Source organism: Primulina tabacum, chromosome 13, assembly GCF_025594145.1.
Source record: "Primulina tabacum isolate GXHZ01 chromosome 13, ASM2559414v2, whole genome shotgun sequence".
Classification (NCBI taxonomy): Eukaryota; Viridiplantae; Streptophyta; class Magnoliopsida; order Lamiales; family Gesneriaceae; genus Primulina; species Primulina tabacum.
Window position 1 is genome coordinate 37439213 of NC_134562.1, and position 17739 is coordinate 37456951.

Genomic DNA, 17739 nt, shown 5'->3' on the forward strand with positions numbered 1-17739 from the left:
ACAAAATACGATCCGTGAGACCGTCTCACACAATTTTTGGCACCACTACACATGGTAATTATCATAAATTACCATGAAAATGCATGAAACAATTGAGTCAAAATTGGCATAAAAATGCATGAAAATAATTGATTGGTCGTCATCGAGAGAAGAAAAAGGTGGAGAATTAGCTTCCTCTGGGCAGAAAGAGTACCACACCTCATCGTCTTCTCCTTGTAGGAGACATTTTGAGGTTACGTACGGTGTCTCTTTTACCGACTTTACTTACCTCGTTAATTACCCCATATTTGACCAGAACCTCAATTCATATCATGTATTGCATTGCGTGTTATTATTTAGTGTGAAATCAACATTATCGTATTATCTCGTATTTAACTCAAATTTTACGATCATTAAAATTCATAAATTATTATATTATCTTTATCTTTTTATTTATCATTTCCCGACTGATATCATAATGGTTTCATCATTGTAACATGTACACTTTGTGCTCTATTTAACCAATAGTGAGTCCCGACAGTCTCCCGACCTACATCTTAATTTCTATTTTTAATTTTTTTTAGTGAGATATTTGTTCAAATCTGTATTTAGTCTACTGTAGCTCAAATAAATAAATAAAGGCAAAAAACAGAAACGTTAAAAATTTTGTATTTAGCTCAGATAATCAAATAAAAAAGGAAAATATAATCTAGTACTAAAAATAAAATTTTAGTCCAAAAAATGAACTTAATTGTCATATTATTTTGTATTTTACGAACAAAATTTAGTTTCTTGATTCCGTCCACTGTCGAAAATATATTCTTTACTCGTTGGGTATGATATATTTAAACTGGGAAACTGGGATTCAGTCATCAGTCCCAGATGCATGACGTTGCTTTTGAGGAATTTCAGAATCTCGAAAGATTAATCAGTCGTCTTTTATTCAAATTGGATTTGCATGCATTCATGCATGAGGTAAGCCCATCGAGTGCCACGTGGATCAAGGCAATGATTAGGCCTTTTTTGGGTTTCTGTTAAAGTAGATTTCATGTTATTATTTTGAGGATTTTGGAAACTTGGTCCAGTTTTGGGTCCCGATAATTATATATATTAAAAAAATGGATACTTTGCTTAATTCCCAAGTATTAATAAAAATTTATATTATAAATATGTGAACGTAACTAAATAAAGTCAGTAATTTTATCTATCTGAAATTATTACAAAATACAAAATGTATAAAAAAATAATTATTAGGTCTTTTTGAGACGATCTCACAAATCTTTATTTTGAGACGATAATAAGTAATATTTTTTATATAAAAGATAAAAAAATTTCATTAGTGACTCAAATATAAGATCTGTTTTGCAAAATTTTTTGTAAAATATAATTTACAAATTTTCAGTAATGTAAAAATAAATAATCGATGACAAATTAAGAATAAATTTGTACATGAAAATAGTTGATGGATTTTGTTTAAATTAATTTCCAGTTTTGTGGAACACTACATTAAACTGTATACATACAGAGACTCCAATCTCAAGACGATCCGATTCCCTCTGCATCTATATGTAAGGGTCCTCCTTTTGATGTTTTCTTTTTGTCACCATATCTTATAAATTTGTTTTATGTTTTTAAATAAAAAAATAAATAAATAAATAAATCGTGTCAAAGAGTAGAAGTCGGGCTTCAAATTTTTCAAATTCAAGTGAGATTAGTATGAATCTAAGTATAAAAAAGTGTTTATACTTTTTTTCCTAGAAAATTAAGATTAAATGAATAAATTTTCAATTAAAATTATAATAATAATAGTTTCCTACACATCTATAAATACTTTAATAAAAACATTATCCAATTATAAATTAGTATAGCATATTTATATTCATGATTTATTTTAATATAATATTTATAAAAACATATATATTCATTCAATTTTTTTTAAAGAATTCATATAAAAATTAGAATTATTTACTTAATTACTTCCATTAAAATAAAATTAAACCACCTGAATACTTATGGGTCAAAGATTTCATTAAACCCACAAACGTATAGTGGATGATTACAAATCTGGCTAGCACCTTTTTCACTTTTTGGTATTGTCCCCTATGAATTAATTAATACATTCAAACATCTTCGATCTATTCTTTTCTTTACATATTTTACACACCTTGCAAGTAAATGGAGAAAACACAATTTTTACGCTTTTCTTTGAATTAATTAATTTGAATATGGCATGTATACATGAAAATGACTGATATATTTTACTGCCAAAATTTAAAACTTTATGCTTATATAAATTTCTTTCTTTCTTTCTGTTTTGTTTTTTTTTTAAAATGATTGGATCGTCTATAACAACTAGTCGGCATGCATAGGAATAATGTACGTACATATATATGATTACATCCTTGAATTTTACTTAGAATAAAATCTTATCCCATCGACCTTTGGTCTTTCAAATCTCTCTTGTCCCTTTTTCATGAAAAAAAAAATAATATTCCTGGTCATGTAATTTGCAAATATTTTATTTTGGTTCATGTTATCGGTTTAGTTTTAGTATAATAGTTTATTATTTATTTTTTTTTTGAATTTTTTACACGTGAAAACATTTGTTTATAATGAAAATTTTGACCACTAGCCAGTTGAGGCATTGAACTTGTGATCAATGGAAGAGTAGTCACGTGGGTTCTTTTGACTGCCCAATCACCAACTATATCACTCTACTTCCACACACACACACACGCATGTGTATCTATCTCCAATACCCGATCATCTCTATCTATATATATACACATTCTGGTGTCCTAAGAAATATTCCTTTCTTTCACTAGATTACACATTGCAAGTTGTAACCTGTGTTCTTTTTCTGCGTATCCAGTTTCACGTAATTTCACTGATAGTTTTGTTATGCTTATGCAATATTGCAACAGATCAGATATTCTCAATCAATCTGAACGTGGAACGCTGCAGATTGCGACTGACATTTCGCCATTTCATTAGCTTTAATAAAGCTAACAGACAAATATATATACTATATCTCTGTTCTGTCGTACACTCAAACCAGCTCTGTTCTATGTTGTTGTTGTTCAAATAATGTATTATTATCACTATCATACATCACTTTCGATTCACTATTTGCTCTTACCCACTTCTTTATCGATAAGAATTACAGATCCCCCCACTTCCATTTTATTTCTCTCCGTATACATTCGTTTCCCGGCATCAATTTTGCCTTGATATTCTTCGCATCTTCTGGAACTTGTTCTTTCTTTATAACAAAAGAAGAAAACCCTTGCGTTTAAGTTCAAGAAAGTAGGGATATATTTGAGTGGAAAACATTCAAGAATGATGCACAGGTGCGGTAGTTCGAACATGGTGGGGGGTTGTACGTGTGGCACGTACCATCCTACTCGAGGGAATTCATTTTCGATGCTTTTCTCCAAGAATAATGATGGATATCTTGAATTCGATGAAGGGGATATGTACTCTTTCCCTACTAATTCTCCGCCGTCTTCTGTTGATTGTACACTTTCTTTGGGCACGCCTTCCACTCGTCTGATCAGTAATGAGAAAAAGCGGTCTTCTTGCATTCCTGGCTTTGGATGGAACAATTTTCCAGCTTCTAAACACATGTCTTCGCCGCCGACCACCGTCAAGAGTCACCGTGGAGGAAGTAATATTGGACACTCCGGCAGGGATCCTCTCTTGGCCCGCCGATGTGCTAATTGCGACACCACTTCTACTCCTCTCTGGAGGAACGGTCCCAGAGGCCCTAAGGTCATAGCAGCTACCTTATGACTTCAGTTGTTTTTAAATCGATCGTTACTGTTGACTGTTGTCCCAGTGATTAGTTACTCTAGCTACTGGCTAGTTTAATTGAATTCACGTGTTATATTATCGCAGTCACTGTGCAATGCATGCGGGATACGTTTCAAAAAAGAAGAGAGAAGAGCCACGGCAGCCGCCTCCATCACCAACGGGGGCGGCGGCGACCCTCAAAACGCGATGAATGATTCATGGGCGGCTCCACCTCAGAGAACTCTCTATCATCCTTCTTCCTACACAAACGAGTTCCGATTCGCAGAAGAAGACAATCAACGCAACTCGATTTCGTGGCGGTTCAACGTCACAGACAGGCCAAGTCTTGTTCACAACTTTACATCATGAATTAAGTTTGATCATTCGTCCCAAGAATCTTAAAAAACCAATCAATTAAATTACTGACTACTGATATTAATTCCGCCGTTCGATGGCGACCGTTGGTCAAGAAATCCAACGTTTCAGCTGTTTCTTTTTTTGGTCCCATCGGTTCTTACATAGGATGGAAGTGTTCCCTTTTGTTACAAACTTTCACTTTTGTTGTAAGTTAATGTTGTTAGTACCTTTTTTCTGTTTGTCTCAGGACATGTTGCATTTTTCTTTAATTAATTAATATTAATACGACCGGTTTGACACCAATGCGTTCTCTTTATATGCGCCTCTGTCATATTTTCTATGTGTTCAGATGTTCTATTAACGATTATTGTCGAATTTCAAAAGTTAAATTAAATTATATTATTACTATTTACATCATGAATGATTATTATCATTTATTTATATTTAAAAGTCTACGCACGTGCGCGTTGTCGTCATTGGCTTGCAAATATTGCAACCTTAATTGTACGAAGAATTGAATTTATTGAAAATTTGCCATAATCATCCAACACTGAGCATTGTTTCTTCTGGTGCTGAATCTTTTAGACGTGCATGGTTAATTGGTGCATTTTAAAGTTTTCAGCCTCTGTGTTGTTGCCTAATTAAGTCCGCAAGTAATGTGAATTGGCACTTGCTAGTTTTATTAAGTTTTCATATATGAACATATGTAATTACGTGTTCTGATATCTCAAAACAATATTCTTTTCCACTTTCTAGTTCAATTTTTGAAGTATTTTTAAAGTTATAAAATGTTACATGAAGAATAAAATTGCGTTGATTAAATTTTCAGAGTTATCACCAAGAAACAATCTTATGAGAACTTGGTGGTTATTGGAGTGAAGATAACTTTTTTGGTATAAAAAACAGGCAGGTAGAAAAAATTACTCATGACACTCTCAAACTACTTCTCATTCGTTCTCAATACCAGCTCGCCGACATGTTCACCAAACTATTACCGTCCACAATGCTCCTTCCTCTACTATCCAAGTTGGCCGTCCGAGATATCTACCATCCTCTTTGAGGGGAGAATTAAATTGAAAATGTAATTAGTTTAGTCCAAGCCAGCTGGCATAGCTAGTTGACACAATTAGTTTAAGATATTTTTGGTCGATAACCACTTGTTGGTTGTTGGTGTACATATAACCATGTAACTGCTTACATTTGAGCAGGGACGGATTTACAATAGGGCCCATGAGGGTCATTGACCCCCGACTTTTTTAATTTTTTTTAGTTGATATTAATTTTTGAAAAAAAAAATAAAAATATATATATATATATATAATATAAATGATCCACCACAATAAATTAAAAAACATGTATCTTCATGGCAAGACAAGAGTTTCTGCAAGTGTAAACCAGGTTCGAATCTTGGATTTTTTTTTTCATTTTTTAATTAATAATTGATTTACTTTTAATTTTTTATTACTTTATTACTTTTAAATTTATAATATATAAAAAGCCTTTTCTACTATTTGGTGATGAGTCTGCTGACTGTTCCAGTTTTTATCGTTACTACAGAACGATTATTCTCAACTATGAATATTGTTAAAACTAGGATTCAGAGCAAAATGAATGATGATTTTCTCTCGGATGTACTGATGCTATTTATTTAAAGAGAAATTGCTTAAAATATTTGTATAGATGTTTGTGAAGGTGTGTGTCTCTCAAGTTGACACATGGAAAAGGGCCCAGCTCAACTACCGGGTAATTGATGGGTTGGTTGGAATCTAACTACCAAGGGGAAACAAACTTGGGAAACAACCGGATGGAGGCCAATGTGGTTATATAAAAGAAGAAAGAGAGAACACAATAAAAAAAAGAGCTTCACAGATACATTCAAAAAAAAAAGGTTACAGAGGGACGCAAGAAAGGGAAAAGGAAGAGAGGAAGGAAAAACAGCTTTCGGAGAGACTTTCATAGCCTCTTTTCTTTGTATTTTTTTGGTTATAACTCAGGCTCTGTACTTGTAATCCATCTTGATCAATAAAGATTTGTTGCTCTCCCGTGGACGTAGGCAATTCCGCCGAACCACGTAAATACTCTTGCAATTTCTTTTACGTTTGCGTGGAGTGTGTGAGTGTTGCATGTGTGCATGCTCTTCCAGAAAGTCCAAGAACGATCGATAGGAATCGGTTCGAACCATAACAAGTGGCGCCGTCTGTGGGAACACGTTGGGAAGAATGGGTTCGTTGAAATTCGACATCGAGAAATTCTCTGGGAAAAACGACTTCGGCTTGTGGAGGATCAAGATGCGTGCGATCTTGGTACAACAAGGACTGATCGAAGCGTTGAACGGTGAAGCGAACATGTCAACAACACTGAAGGATACAGAAAAGGCATCAATCTTGGAAAAGGCTCACAGTGCAATAATCCTTAGCCTTGGGGATAAAGTTCTTCGAGAAGTCTCGAAGGAGAAGACGGCAGAAGCAATGTGGAACAAGTTGGAGAAGCTGTATATGACAAAATCCCTGGCCAATCGTTTATATATGAAACAACGGTTGTACTCGTTCAAGATCAAAGAGGATAAAAGTATCTTGGATCAAATTGACGAGTTCAACAAAATCCTAGACGATTTGGACAACATTGAAATTAAACTTGAGGAAGAAGATAAAGCTCTGTTTCTGTTGAATTCCCTTCCACATCCGTATGAAAATTTCAAAGAAGCAATGTTGTATGGAAGGGAAAGATCAATCTCACTGGAAGAAGTTCTATCAGCAATCCAAGCAAAAGAACTTCAGAAGAGGCACCAGAACTCAACAGAATCTCAAGGAGAAATGCTCCATGTTCGAGGTAGGACAGAGAAAAGAACACAAAAGGGGCCAAGAAACAGACCCCGATCAAAGAGCCAGCCTAGACTCAAGTGCTTCAATTGCCATCGAGAAGGACACTTTAAGAGGAATTGCCCTGAAAAGAATAGGAAGCCACAAGAAAGATCTCACACAAATGGTGAGGCTGCCATAGCATCAGATGGCTATGAATCAGCAGAAGCCCTCATGATCTCGAATCAAGATCCCAACACTGACTGGATTCTTGATTCGGGATGTACTTTTCATATGTGTCCTACAAAATCATGGTTCGAAAACTTGATTGAGGCAGATGAAGGGCTTGTGCTACTGGGAAACAACAAACCATGTAGAATAAAAGGCTCAGGTTCCATCAGATTAAGGATGTACGATGGACAAGATAGGCTTCTAACTCAAGTAAGGTATGTTCCCGAATTGAAAAGAAATCTAATATCTCTCGGAACACTTGACAGTGATGGTCTCACGTTCAAATCTGAGAATGGAACTATGAAAGTAATGAAGGGATCTCTAGCTGTCATGAAAGCTATCAAGACAAACTCTCTGTATGTATTACAAGGAAACACGGTTGTTGAAGGAGCTGCTATGGCATAGCAGACAGCAAACAAAGCTAGCCTTTGGCACCTAAGGCTAGGCCACGTGGGTGAAAAGGGACTGATGGAATTGTCCAAGGAAAATCTATTGTGCGGAGATGAAATTCAAGGCTTGGAATTCTGTGAGAACTGTGTACTAGGAAAAGCTAAGAAAGTTCAGTTTGGCCAAGGGAAACACATGACATCCAGGCCCTTAGAATATGTTCATTCGGACCTTTGGGGGCCATCAAAAACAGCAACGCATGGGGGAGGAAGGTACTTCATGTCCATAGTAGATGATTATACAAAGAGACTTTGGGTGTACGTATTAAAGACAAAGGATGAAGCTGCCATGAAATTTAAAGAATGGTTACAAGCTACAAAAAACAAAATGGACCTAAAACTTAAACATCTTCGAACAGATAATGGGCTGGAGTTTTTCTCAGAAACATTTAAGGAGATATGCAGATTGAAGGGGATTACTAGACACAGAACTTTTGCTGGTAATCCACAACAAAACGGGGTAGCAGAAAGAATGAATCGCACTTTGCTAGAACGTGTCAGATGCATGATTATAAGTGCAGGACTTCCAAAATCATTTTGGGGAGAAGCTATTCATACAGCTTGTTATCTGATCAATCGATGTCCCTCAAGTGCAATCAATTTTAAAACACCAATGGAACTTTGGACAGGAACTCCATCAGAATACTCACATCTTCGAGTATTTGGCTCTCTAGGATATGCTCATGTAAAGCAAGACAAACTTGATGCAAGGGCCTTGAGATGTATCTTTATAGGTTATCCAGATGGAGTCAAATGATATAAGGTATGGAATTTAGAAGCCACTGGACCGAGATGCTTCAATACAAGGGATATCATTTTTTATGAAAGCAAGATGGGATATAAACTGAAAAATGAGTATACTGCCATGGATAAAGGCCAACATGAAACACAAATTGAGGTGGAGACCAACAATAACTTTCCTCAAAAGGAAGCTGATGGTCTCATTGAAACTCATATACAGACAGCAGAAAATGATCCACCAAACCATGAACTTCAAACTTATACCTTAGCCAAAGACAGAACATGAAGAGAAGTGAGACCCCCACAAAGATATGCTCATGCGGACCTGACATGGTATGCTCTCACTGTAGCTGAAAAGATGGAGTTTTCTGAGCCATCAAACTATGAAGAAGCTGTCACATGCAAAGACAAAGAAAATTGGCAAGCTGCCATGGATGAAGAAATAAATTCTCTCATGAAAAACAACACATGGCAGCTAGTAGATAGACCAAAGGGACAAAGAGTACTTTGGTGTAAATGGATATACAAACTAAAGGAAGGCTTGCCAGGGATAGAAAATGTTAAGTACAAGGCAAGGTTAGTTGCAAAAGGATACTCCCAAAAAGAAGGATTAGACTTCAATGAGATCTTTTCCCCGGTGGTCAAGCACTGTTCCATAAGAATAATACTTGCCTTGGTAGCTCACTTGGATATGGAACTTGAACAACTCGATGTAAAAACAGCCTTCCTTCATGGAGAGCTTGAAGAGATCATATATATGGACAAACCAAAGGGACTAGAAATAAAAGGGTCTGAACAGAAGGTTTGTCTTCTGAAAAAATCACTTTATGGGCTGAAACAAAGCCCAAGGCAATGGTATAAGTGATTCGATGAATTCATGTCAAGAATAAGCTTTAATAGAAGCAGCTATGACAGCTGTGTTTATTTCAAAAGAGAATAAAATGGTGTGATGACTTACCTCCTGTTATATTTTGACGATATGCTCATAGCAAGTGTGAGCAAATCGGAAATACAAACACTAAAACAACAACTTGGCTCAGAATTCGAAATGAAGGACTTGGGAAATGCCAAGAGAATTCTAGGAATGGAAATTACTACGAAAAGGGAATGCAAAAGCCTGTTTTTATGCCAAGAATCATACATAAAGAAAGTGCTAAAACGGTTCAATATGCATGAGGCTAAGGTAACAAGTACACCTCTCGGACAACACTTTAAACTCTCTGTGGTACAGTCACCAACAAGTGCAGAAGAAAGGATGAAAATGATGCATATTCCATATGCAAATGGAGTAGGAAGCATCATGTACGGCATGGTATGCACTCGACCCGACTTAGCACATGCAATAAGCTTGATTTCCAGATTTATGACTGATCCAGGGGAAAATCATTGGGAAGCATTAAAATGGACATTGAGGTACTTGAGAGGAACATTGGATATGGGACTGATGTTTAAAAATCAGCATGAAAACTCAACACAACCACTGGAAGGATATGTTGACTCAGACTTTGCCGGAAACTTAGATACCAGAAAATCCATAACAGGATACGTTTTCACACTTTATGGCACTGCCATCAGCTGGAAAGCTTCACTTCAATCTGTGGTAGCCCTATCAACAACTGAGGCAGAGTTCATAGCTGTCACGGAGGCTGTTAAGGAGGCCATCTGGTTAAAAGGCCTGATAACAGAGTTGGGAGTTCATCAAGAACAGGTTGTGGTAAACTGTGATAATCAAAGTGCTATACACTTATCAAAGCACCAGGTATTCCATGAACGCTCAAAGCATATTGATGTCAAGTTGCATTATGTAAGGGATATTATCTCTAAGGGAGAGATAAGACTTGAAAAATTAGCAACGGAAGACAACCCTGCTGACATGCTGACAAAACCACTGCCTTTGGTCAAGTTCAGACATTGCTCGACCTTGATCAATGCAGTACCACATGAATAATAAATGGTGGAAAAAGGAGAGTAGCCAAACTTGGAGACAAGGTGGAGATTTGTGAAGGTGTGTGTCTCTCAAGTTGGCACATGGAAAAGGGCCCAGCTCAACTACCGGGTAATTGATGGGTTGGTTGGAATCTAACTACCAAGGGGAAACAAACTTGGGAAACAACCGGATGGAGGCCAATGTGGTTATATAAAAGAAGAAAGAGAGAACACAATAAAAAAAAAGAGCTTCACAGATACATTCAAAAAAAAAGGTTACAGAGGGACGCAAGAAGGGGAAAAGGAAGAGAGGAAGGAAAAACAACTTTCGGAGAGACTTTCATAGCTTCTTCTCTTTGTATTTTTTTGGTTATAACTCAGGCTCTGTACTTGTAATCCATCTTGATCAATAAAGATTTGTTGCTCTCCTGTGGACGTAGGCAATTCCGCCGAACCACGTAAATACTCTTGCAATTTCTTTTACGTTTGCGTGGAGTGTGTGAGTGTTGCATGTGTGCATGCTCTTCCAGAAAGTCCAAGAACGATCGATAGGAATCGGTTCGAACCATAACAATGTTATTATTGAAGAGTTTGAAAATTTTAAGGAATGTAGAATTCTTTTTAGTTAGAAGTTTTATTTTTAAAACGTATTGTTTATGTTTAATTGAATATAACCAATGTAATTTATTTGTCTCTTTTAACATTTTGTCTGTATTTTATAAGCGGCCCCCACAGAGTCGAAATTCTAGATCCGCCCCTGCATTTGCGTAGAATGAGAACACATTTTCTTCCATATATGATAACTCTCTAGATGCAACAATTCGTAACAGTAGTGTGGCAATTTGTGTTTTGTGATATTTGAGGTTTGAAAGCATATTTTGATTTTCGGTATTCGTAACTCCGTACTATGGTACTTTTGTTCTACGATCGAACGTGTATGAATAATCAGGAAGGAAAATGCAGATGATTTTGTGATTACCCTTGCTGACAACTCTACGTCGATTTAGCTGGAAGCAGTTTCTGATTTATTTTCGTGTTTATTCAATCCATCTTTTAGAAATTCTATGGTATTTGTGAAGAGTGTGAAAGGTTTAATCTTGGGCCTGAAAGATAAAATTATCTCAAATTGATAGGGCGAATGTTTGGGCTTCATATGACCTAAACATCTCAGCTCAATGTTTGGCCCGTAGACGTCATATGATGAACAGTAAAAATCACTAGGTTGGGTTCCCCCTTCGAAACCGTACGATCTGGCTGTTTTCTGAAACACCCAAAGCAAAGATCCGACCCAAATTCACTTTGATCAAGAAGGGAAGATTCATTGAATAAAGGAAGCCAAGTCCAGAACTGTATCAGCTTGTTGACTCATGGTGGAATTTTTGGGTAAAGTAGCCAACTTTTATGTCATTTATACCATCACTCTATGGAGATGCTACGCTTTGCGTATGTGTGTGCTTTTTAAATTCGATTGTTTGTGCTCATCTCGTTCTCGGATTTTTTATGTTGATATGTTTTCCAGTGCATTACATTTATTTAGTTCCAGATGTCAAGAGCGACGTGTTTGGTTCAACAGAAGTGCAGATAACTGTTTGATGAAATGCCCGTGACAGAAACCGCCTGGGGGGGTCAATATCATATTAACTATTTTGTTCTGGGAAATGTATTTTTATGATTTAGGTTTCGAATTGATTCCTTGAAGAGACTGGGAGGGGCGGTTGCGGGCCAGTGAAAGAGGCTAAAGAAATTTAATTGGTAGAATTTCTTCTTTGCGCTGTAGCCTGTGAGACCTTTCCTTTTCTATTGATGCGCTGCAGGACATAAGATTGGAATAGAGGAAAGTATGGTCCTAACGGAAATATGCTCTGCCAGTTAAGAATTTAGTTTACATACAAACCACATATGCTATGGTTCATCGATTTTGTTTGATAGAAATATGATTATATCCTGCATGTATTGTTAGGTTTTAAATTGATACTAGATCTGTTCACTTTCTGTTGGCACTTGCCTATTTAGATGTTCCAATGTAGTTAGGCATCTGAATGCACTGTTGCATGAGGCAGAGGGAGGTGCAACCGTGCAAACCTTGTGCCCTTATTATGGTTGAAGACTCAGTGGCTCCATGATTTGCATGCCTTTGCTTTTTTTAGGATGCTCAAGGAGTAATGATATGCCTTTTTGCAAGAAAAACCATGGAAAATTTTGAACATTTGAAGGAAAACAAAATATAGAGAAAGGAAGGGTAGTGGTCATTATAATCATCTCTTGACCACACATTATTAATCCACTGGGCTGCAGATGATCTTGTTAGTTGTCCCACATCGGTCAGATAAAATCTCTAAGAGTTGCATATATGGATTTGGACAAACTTCACCCATTGAGCTAGCTTTTGGTGTTGAGTTAGGTCCAAGTTTCAATCTTAACATGATATCATAGCTCAAGTTCTACCGTTATGTGTTGGATTGTCCCATAGTTGGGACACTCATTCTGCCCATAATTGGGTCTTTTGTACAATCCTCCACTCTTGAGCTGGCTTTTGGGGTTGAGTTAGGTCGAAATTCCAATCTTAACAGATCTCAGCTTTTTTCTTCTGTTGTTCCCATTTCCTTCTTTTAGCATGTTGAAATTTGGCTTCTTGTTCTCTTTCCTTCATCTATTTGGTTTTATATTGTGATTTCCGTCACTCGCCCTCCACCTTCATGTAGTGTAGACTATGATCAATTTTCACGAAACTTCTGGCTTCCTTTTTTCTTTATATCTGCCACAATATTTTACACGCTTTACAGATTTCACTTAATTCTCTTGAGTATCAATAGCGGTTATTTTTTTTGCAGCTTATCGCTGAGAGGTACATCTTTCAGTACAGATACATGTTTTGTTGGTCGCTAGTCCCATTTCTTGAAGTTCTTGCCTTCTTTTCCTTTTTTCGTTGCTTCGTTACTCTTTTAGATCAGGACGAGGAAAAGAAACGGGTTCATAAAAAAGATGGTTATCTTTGTGGATATGAAATGTTAAATATATCTGGTGGCATCTTGACTTCTATTACATCCATAATTAGTTTGTCCTGACTCCTGACTGCTTTGTTTGCCTATCATGTCAAAATAGATTGGATGAAGTTTAGGATACAGTAGGTTCTTACTGAAATTAAGCGAGTGTCTGTATGGAACTGCTATAACTCCATACTGTTTATGTAGGTTCCATTGATTTCAGAAAACTTACCATTTGTTCTCATTTTTTAATTTTCTTTGTTTACTGTGGATGATTGTATTGCGATTAGTTTTCATGTCATGAGGAGTTGTTCCATTCGTGTTGAGTAAATCTTCTCTGGAAGCCCGTGTTTATTCACTATTTTCGCTTTTATTTCACTTTTTTTTTACTTCATCCATACTTGTTTTCAGGTGATTAATATTTTTGCTAAAATGGAAGCCAAGTTCTTTCGCTTTCTTAAGATTGTTGGTGTCGGTTTTAAGGCTAGAGCAGAAGCCGAAGGCCGTCTGTTGTACTTGAAACTCGGTTATAGCCACGAGGTTGAACTGACGGTGCCTCCTGCAGTTCGTGTTTTTTGCTTCAAAAACAACGTTGTCTGCTGCACTGGGATTGACAAGGAGAGGGTGCATCAATTTGCTGCTTCCGTTCGTAGTTGCAAGCCTCCCGAAGTATACAAAGGCAAAGGCATAATGTACATTGATGAAGTGATAAAGAAAAAGGATGGGAAGAGGTCTAAATAAAGGGCGGAATTTCGTTTAGTATATGTTATTCATGCTAAACCGATCGTTCTGAATATTTCATCCAATTTCAAGAAAATGGTATTTTCGATTAATTAACTTTGAACATTGCAAACAACTACCCTCGGTGTGTTGCTGCATTCACTCTTCTATTCGTGTGATTCCTTCAGTTTGACGTGCAACAACACAGTAAATTAGTGTTTAATTTTTTGCTTGCATCATGGGTTTCACTGAGGAAGATGATGCAAACCAAACTATAAATAACTCGATTCATTTTGTTTAAAAATGAAAAATATTTGAATCAAAATATAAATTTAAATGGCTGAAATATCATGAATTCCAAAAGTTCATCCGAAGTCCATTATTTCCGTCTGTAAAAAAAATAAAAAAGATAATAGGGTAACAAGATTTCATGCAGTACTATTTTTAAATTTATTAAATTAAATTACTAATCAAATTTGGTGCTTTTTTAATCCAATGCATATATATGGGAATTCTTTAGAAAATTGAGTTGAGGAAGAAAGGGGAAGAAATCAGAGATGACTTTGGGTCTGATTAACGCTAATCCGGTGGTTCACGCTAAGAAGGAGAGGCACGCCCGCACCGACGACCCTCACGCCGTCGATCCTCTCGATATCTATGATATCCTTCCAATTTTATTTTTTTCAAAAGCTAGAATCTTGCTCCATTTTCAATTTGCTTCATGTAAATTACTGTATTGGATTGAATTTTAATGTTTGATCCTTCACTGTGATTGAATACAACATGTGAGGGACATAAGAGATCCAGAGCATCCGTATTCACTGGAGCAGCTCAGCGTGCTTTCTGAGGATTCTGTAACTGTGGATGAGAAGCTTGGACGCATTCTGTAAGTATTTGATTTATATGTTCAAATGAGAAATGATGTGAAATTTTTTACTTGAATTTGAACATCGACTAAATTTCTATATTGAAAACGATTAGCTTTTGGTAAAGTTCTTGTTTTCTTTTTTTCTATTAAAATCTTTACGACTGTATCTCTACAAGATTGAAGTCTAGCTCCTTGTGGTTGAGTTGCGCATGCCTTTGACTGCACCTTCTACCATGGTTTAACGATGGAATTGGTCATGTCTGAAATATTCAGTTCATTTCTGCATTATTTTTTTCTCTATTTATTATCTGTTTGTGACAGGATAACCTTTACTCCAACTATTCAGCACTGCAGCATGGCCACAGTAATTGGTCTGTGCCTAAGGGAGAAGTTGAAAGACTGTTTTCCTCCACATTTTAAGGTTCGTTCTTGCATCTGTAAAAAATTTCTTTTTATCGCTGTAATTGACTTGCGAGAGATGGCTTCTATATTTGTTGGAAATTTTGTAACAGGTGGGTGTGGGGAGGGGTAAGAGGAAGTGAGCTTGCTTAACTTAAGGATAGAAATGGAGTAGTGATTTCCTTCTCAAAAACTCAAACTATTGCAAAACTTTCAGTTTCATTTATTCATAAAAAGGCCGAAGGAGTTGAGGCAATTTGATCACAAGAAACTTTGTTTTAATGAATTGATAAATGGTTAAGCCACTGGAGAAGAATGCTGGGGTTGCATCTCTAGATATTACCTTTTGAATTTATTTTCTACCTTTTCTATTGTAGTGATTATGGTTCACATCAATCTTAAATTTTATGCATGGATGTGATCTTGCAGGTGGATATAAAAGTGGCTCCTGGATCTCATGCAGATGAAGAATCAGGTGATTATACCAAAGAGTTAATGCATCTATATCATTAGTGATGGTCATCTTTCCCTTTATTTGCTCATTTACGATTATTAGTGAACATTACGCAAATATCTGCTGCAAGCTGAGGTAAGGATAGAATTGGAGATCCTGCATGGCATAGTTTATTGTTTGATGGGCTCTTTTTTGGTCATTTCTTCGGTTGCCACATCCATACCAACCACACACTACCCACGAGAAGACAAAGAGGAGAAAAAGAAGATTGGAATAACAAACCACAATCTGAAACATAAAAGGATATCTATCTTGACGTGCTGAGAAAATAATTTGTCCATCCGGGTAGCATTGTTATTTTTAAATCACAACCGTTTATCATTGTCTATAATGTGCTACCATCTTACTAATTTATTTGAAATTGTGTATGGATTAACAATCACTTGGCAAAGTTCTGCAATCTAGAATGAAAATAAATAAAGCAACGCCACAAGTTTGTTTCATTCGAACCTGTTTAGCTTGTAGCTTCTGAGGAATCTTGTTAAGAACATTTATATAATGCTTGCTTCTCTTTTTTCAGTTAACAAGCAGTTGAACGATAAAGAAAGAGTTGCTGCAGCATTAGAGAATCCTAATCTTCGTCAACTTGTCGAAGAATGCCTTTATTCTAGTGAACTTTGAGCACTGAGTTCGCCTTTCTCCACCATGTAAGTAGTACAGGATGTCCTCGTAAGACTTTGTTGTATGTGTGTTGTATTTTATCTGATACTGAATTACTAGTGGTTTCACGCTCGCCCTTTTAAATAGTGAGAAACCCCTTTTAAAGCCACACCATACTTTCCATGAATGTTTAATTATGATAGTTTTAATCAGAATTTTATTCTAGTTAGGAGTTTGTCCACGACATTAACCCAAAAGAAATATCGAAATATCACACTTATTCATAATTACAAAGTATCATGTTTTGATTTGTTTATTGGCTAGTTCGGAAAAAGGACCATAATTGCAAAACATAAAAAATAAAAAATAAAAACAAACTTAAATTAAGTTGAAATTTGACAACGAGAAATTGCTCAAAAAACTAAATTGAAATTTAACAACATAAGATTTAAATTGTAAAGATACAAATGGTTCAATGTCAAAGTTACGATTTTTTTTTTGTATTTATACACGTCATCTAACATTTATAAAAATATATATGACTTAGATACTATTACAACAATTTCAATTTCGAGTTCATATTTATTCTTCTTCTACCAAAAAAATTTGAATGAAACACTAAAACAGTATATCTGTGGAGATCAAAATTATAAAATTATCATAATATGTTAACATCTAACGAGCATCTATACGCAAAACACGCGCACCTTGCAATCACCCAAACGGGGTTTCGTGGAATTCATTATGTGTTATGAAAGCAAAAAATAAATATTGATCCTGAAAAATGAAGCATGAGTCTGCAGTCTGCTGGAAAAAGCTCTCATGATCCTGTTTCCAGTAAGTTACAATATGCAAGTCAAGTGGATTTTCTCAGCCTCAATCACTCTTATACGCAACCAGAGTCTGCTCATCTTATCCCATGACGAGTTTGATTGATTCAATTTATGGATGAGGCAAAGCTAACTGGCTTCATCTCCACCACTAGTGTAATGTTGTCAACTGATCGTCCAAACTGAACCAGTTCAATCGATATATCAAAGACCAGTTCAACTGATTGTCCAGCTAATAGGCAGTTCAGCAGAAGACCTTTAGAAGCCCAGCCAGCTGATAAAGAGCTCAACTGATGAAGAGTCCAGCTGACCAGTTCAACTGAAGCAGCGAAATCAGTTCAGCTGACGAGCCAACTGATTTTGCCGAACCAGTTCAATATCAGTTCAATCGACTAGTTTAGAACATCAGTTAAAATCAATCAGTTTGCAGAACACGAGAAGCTTATTCAATGGAATCCATTTGTGCGCACTGAGGAAAAGCTTTTGTCTAGTCAAAGAATAATAATAGACGTTGCAGTAGTGCTTAAAGCCAAAACGTTCTAGAATGACTGTCG

At 36.1% G+C, this 17739-nt stretch overlaps 3 protein-coding genes across 6 annotated transcripts; all 3 read left to right on the forward strand.

Moving 5' to 3' along the window:
• Positions 1-2806: 2806 nt before the first annotated feature.
• On the forward strand, positions 2807-4399 carry LOC142522859 (GATA transcription factor 19-like). Its single transcript, XM_075626435.1, has 2 exons — positions 2807-3750; positions 3877-4399. The coding sequence occupies exons 1-2, from the start codon at positions 3319-3321 to the stop codon at positions 4138-4140; spliced, it is 696 nt and encodes a 231-aa protein (XP_075482550.1). The 5' UTR covers positions 2807-3318; the 3' UTR covers positions 4141-4399.
• A 6956-nt stretch (positions 4400-11355) lies between these two features.
• Positions 11356-14091, forward strand: LOC142522628 (large ribosomal subunit protein uL6m-like). Of its 4 annotated transcripts, none has more exons than XM_075626131.1 (2): positions 11356-11653; positions 13666-14091. In XM_075626131.1, exon 2 carries the CDS (start codon positions 13687-13689, stop codon positions 13993-13995), a length of 309 nt encoding a protein of 102 aa, XP_075482246.1. In that variant the 5' UTR covers positions 11356-11653; positions 13666-13686; the 3' UTR covers positions 13996-14091. The 4 variants fall into 4 exon arrangements, with proteins under 4 accessions (XP_075482246.1, XP_075482245.1, XP_075482247.1 ...); XM_075626130.1 differs by lacking the exon at positions 11356-11653 and adding an exon at positions 11665-11713; XM_075626132.1 differs by lacking the exon at positions 11356-11653 and adding an exon at positions 11720-12138.
• A 379-nt stretch (positions 14092-14470) lies between these two features.
• On the forward strand, positions 14471-16524 carry LOC142522627 (protein AE7-like 1). The gene is made up of 5 exons (XM_075626129.1): positions 14471-14634; positions 14755-14860; positions 15164-15263; positions 15671-15716; positions 16276-16524. Exons 1-5 carry the CDS (start codon positions 14532-14534, stop codon positions 16374-16376), a joined length of 456 nt encoding a protein of 151 aa, XP_075482244.1. The 5' UTR covers positions 14471-14531; the 3' UTR covers positions 16377-16524.
• Positions 16525-17739: the final 1215 nt, after the last annotated feature.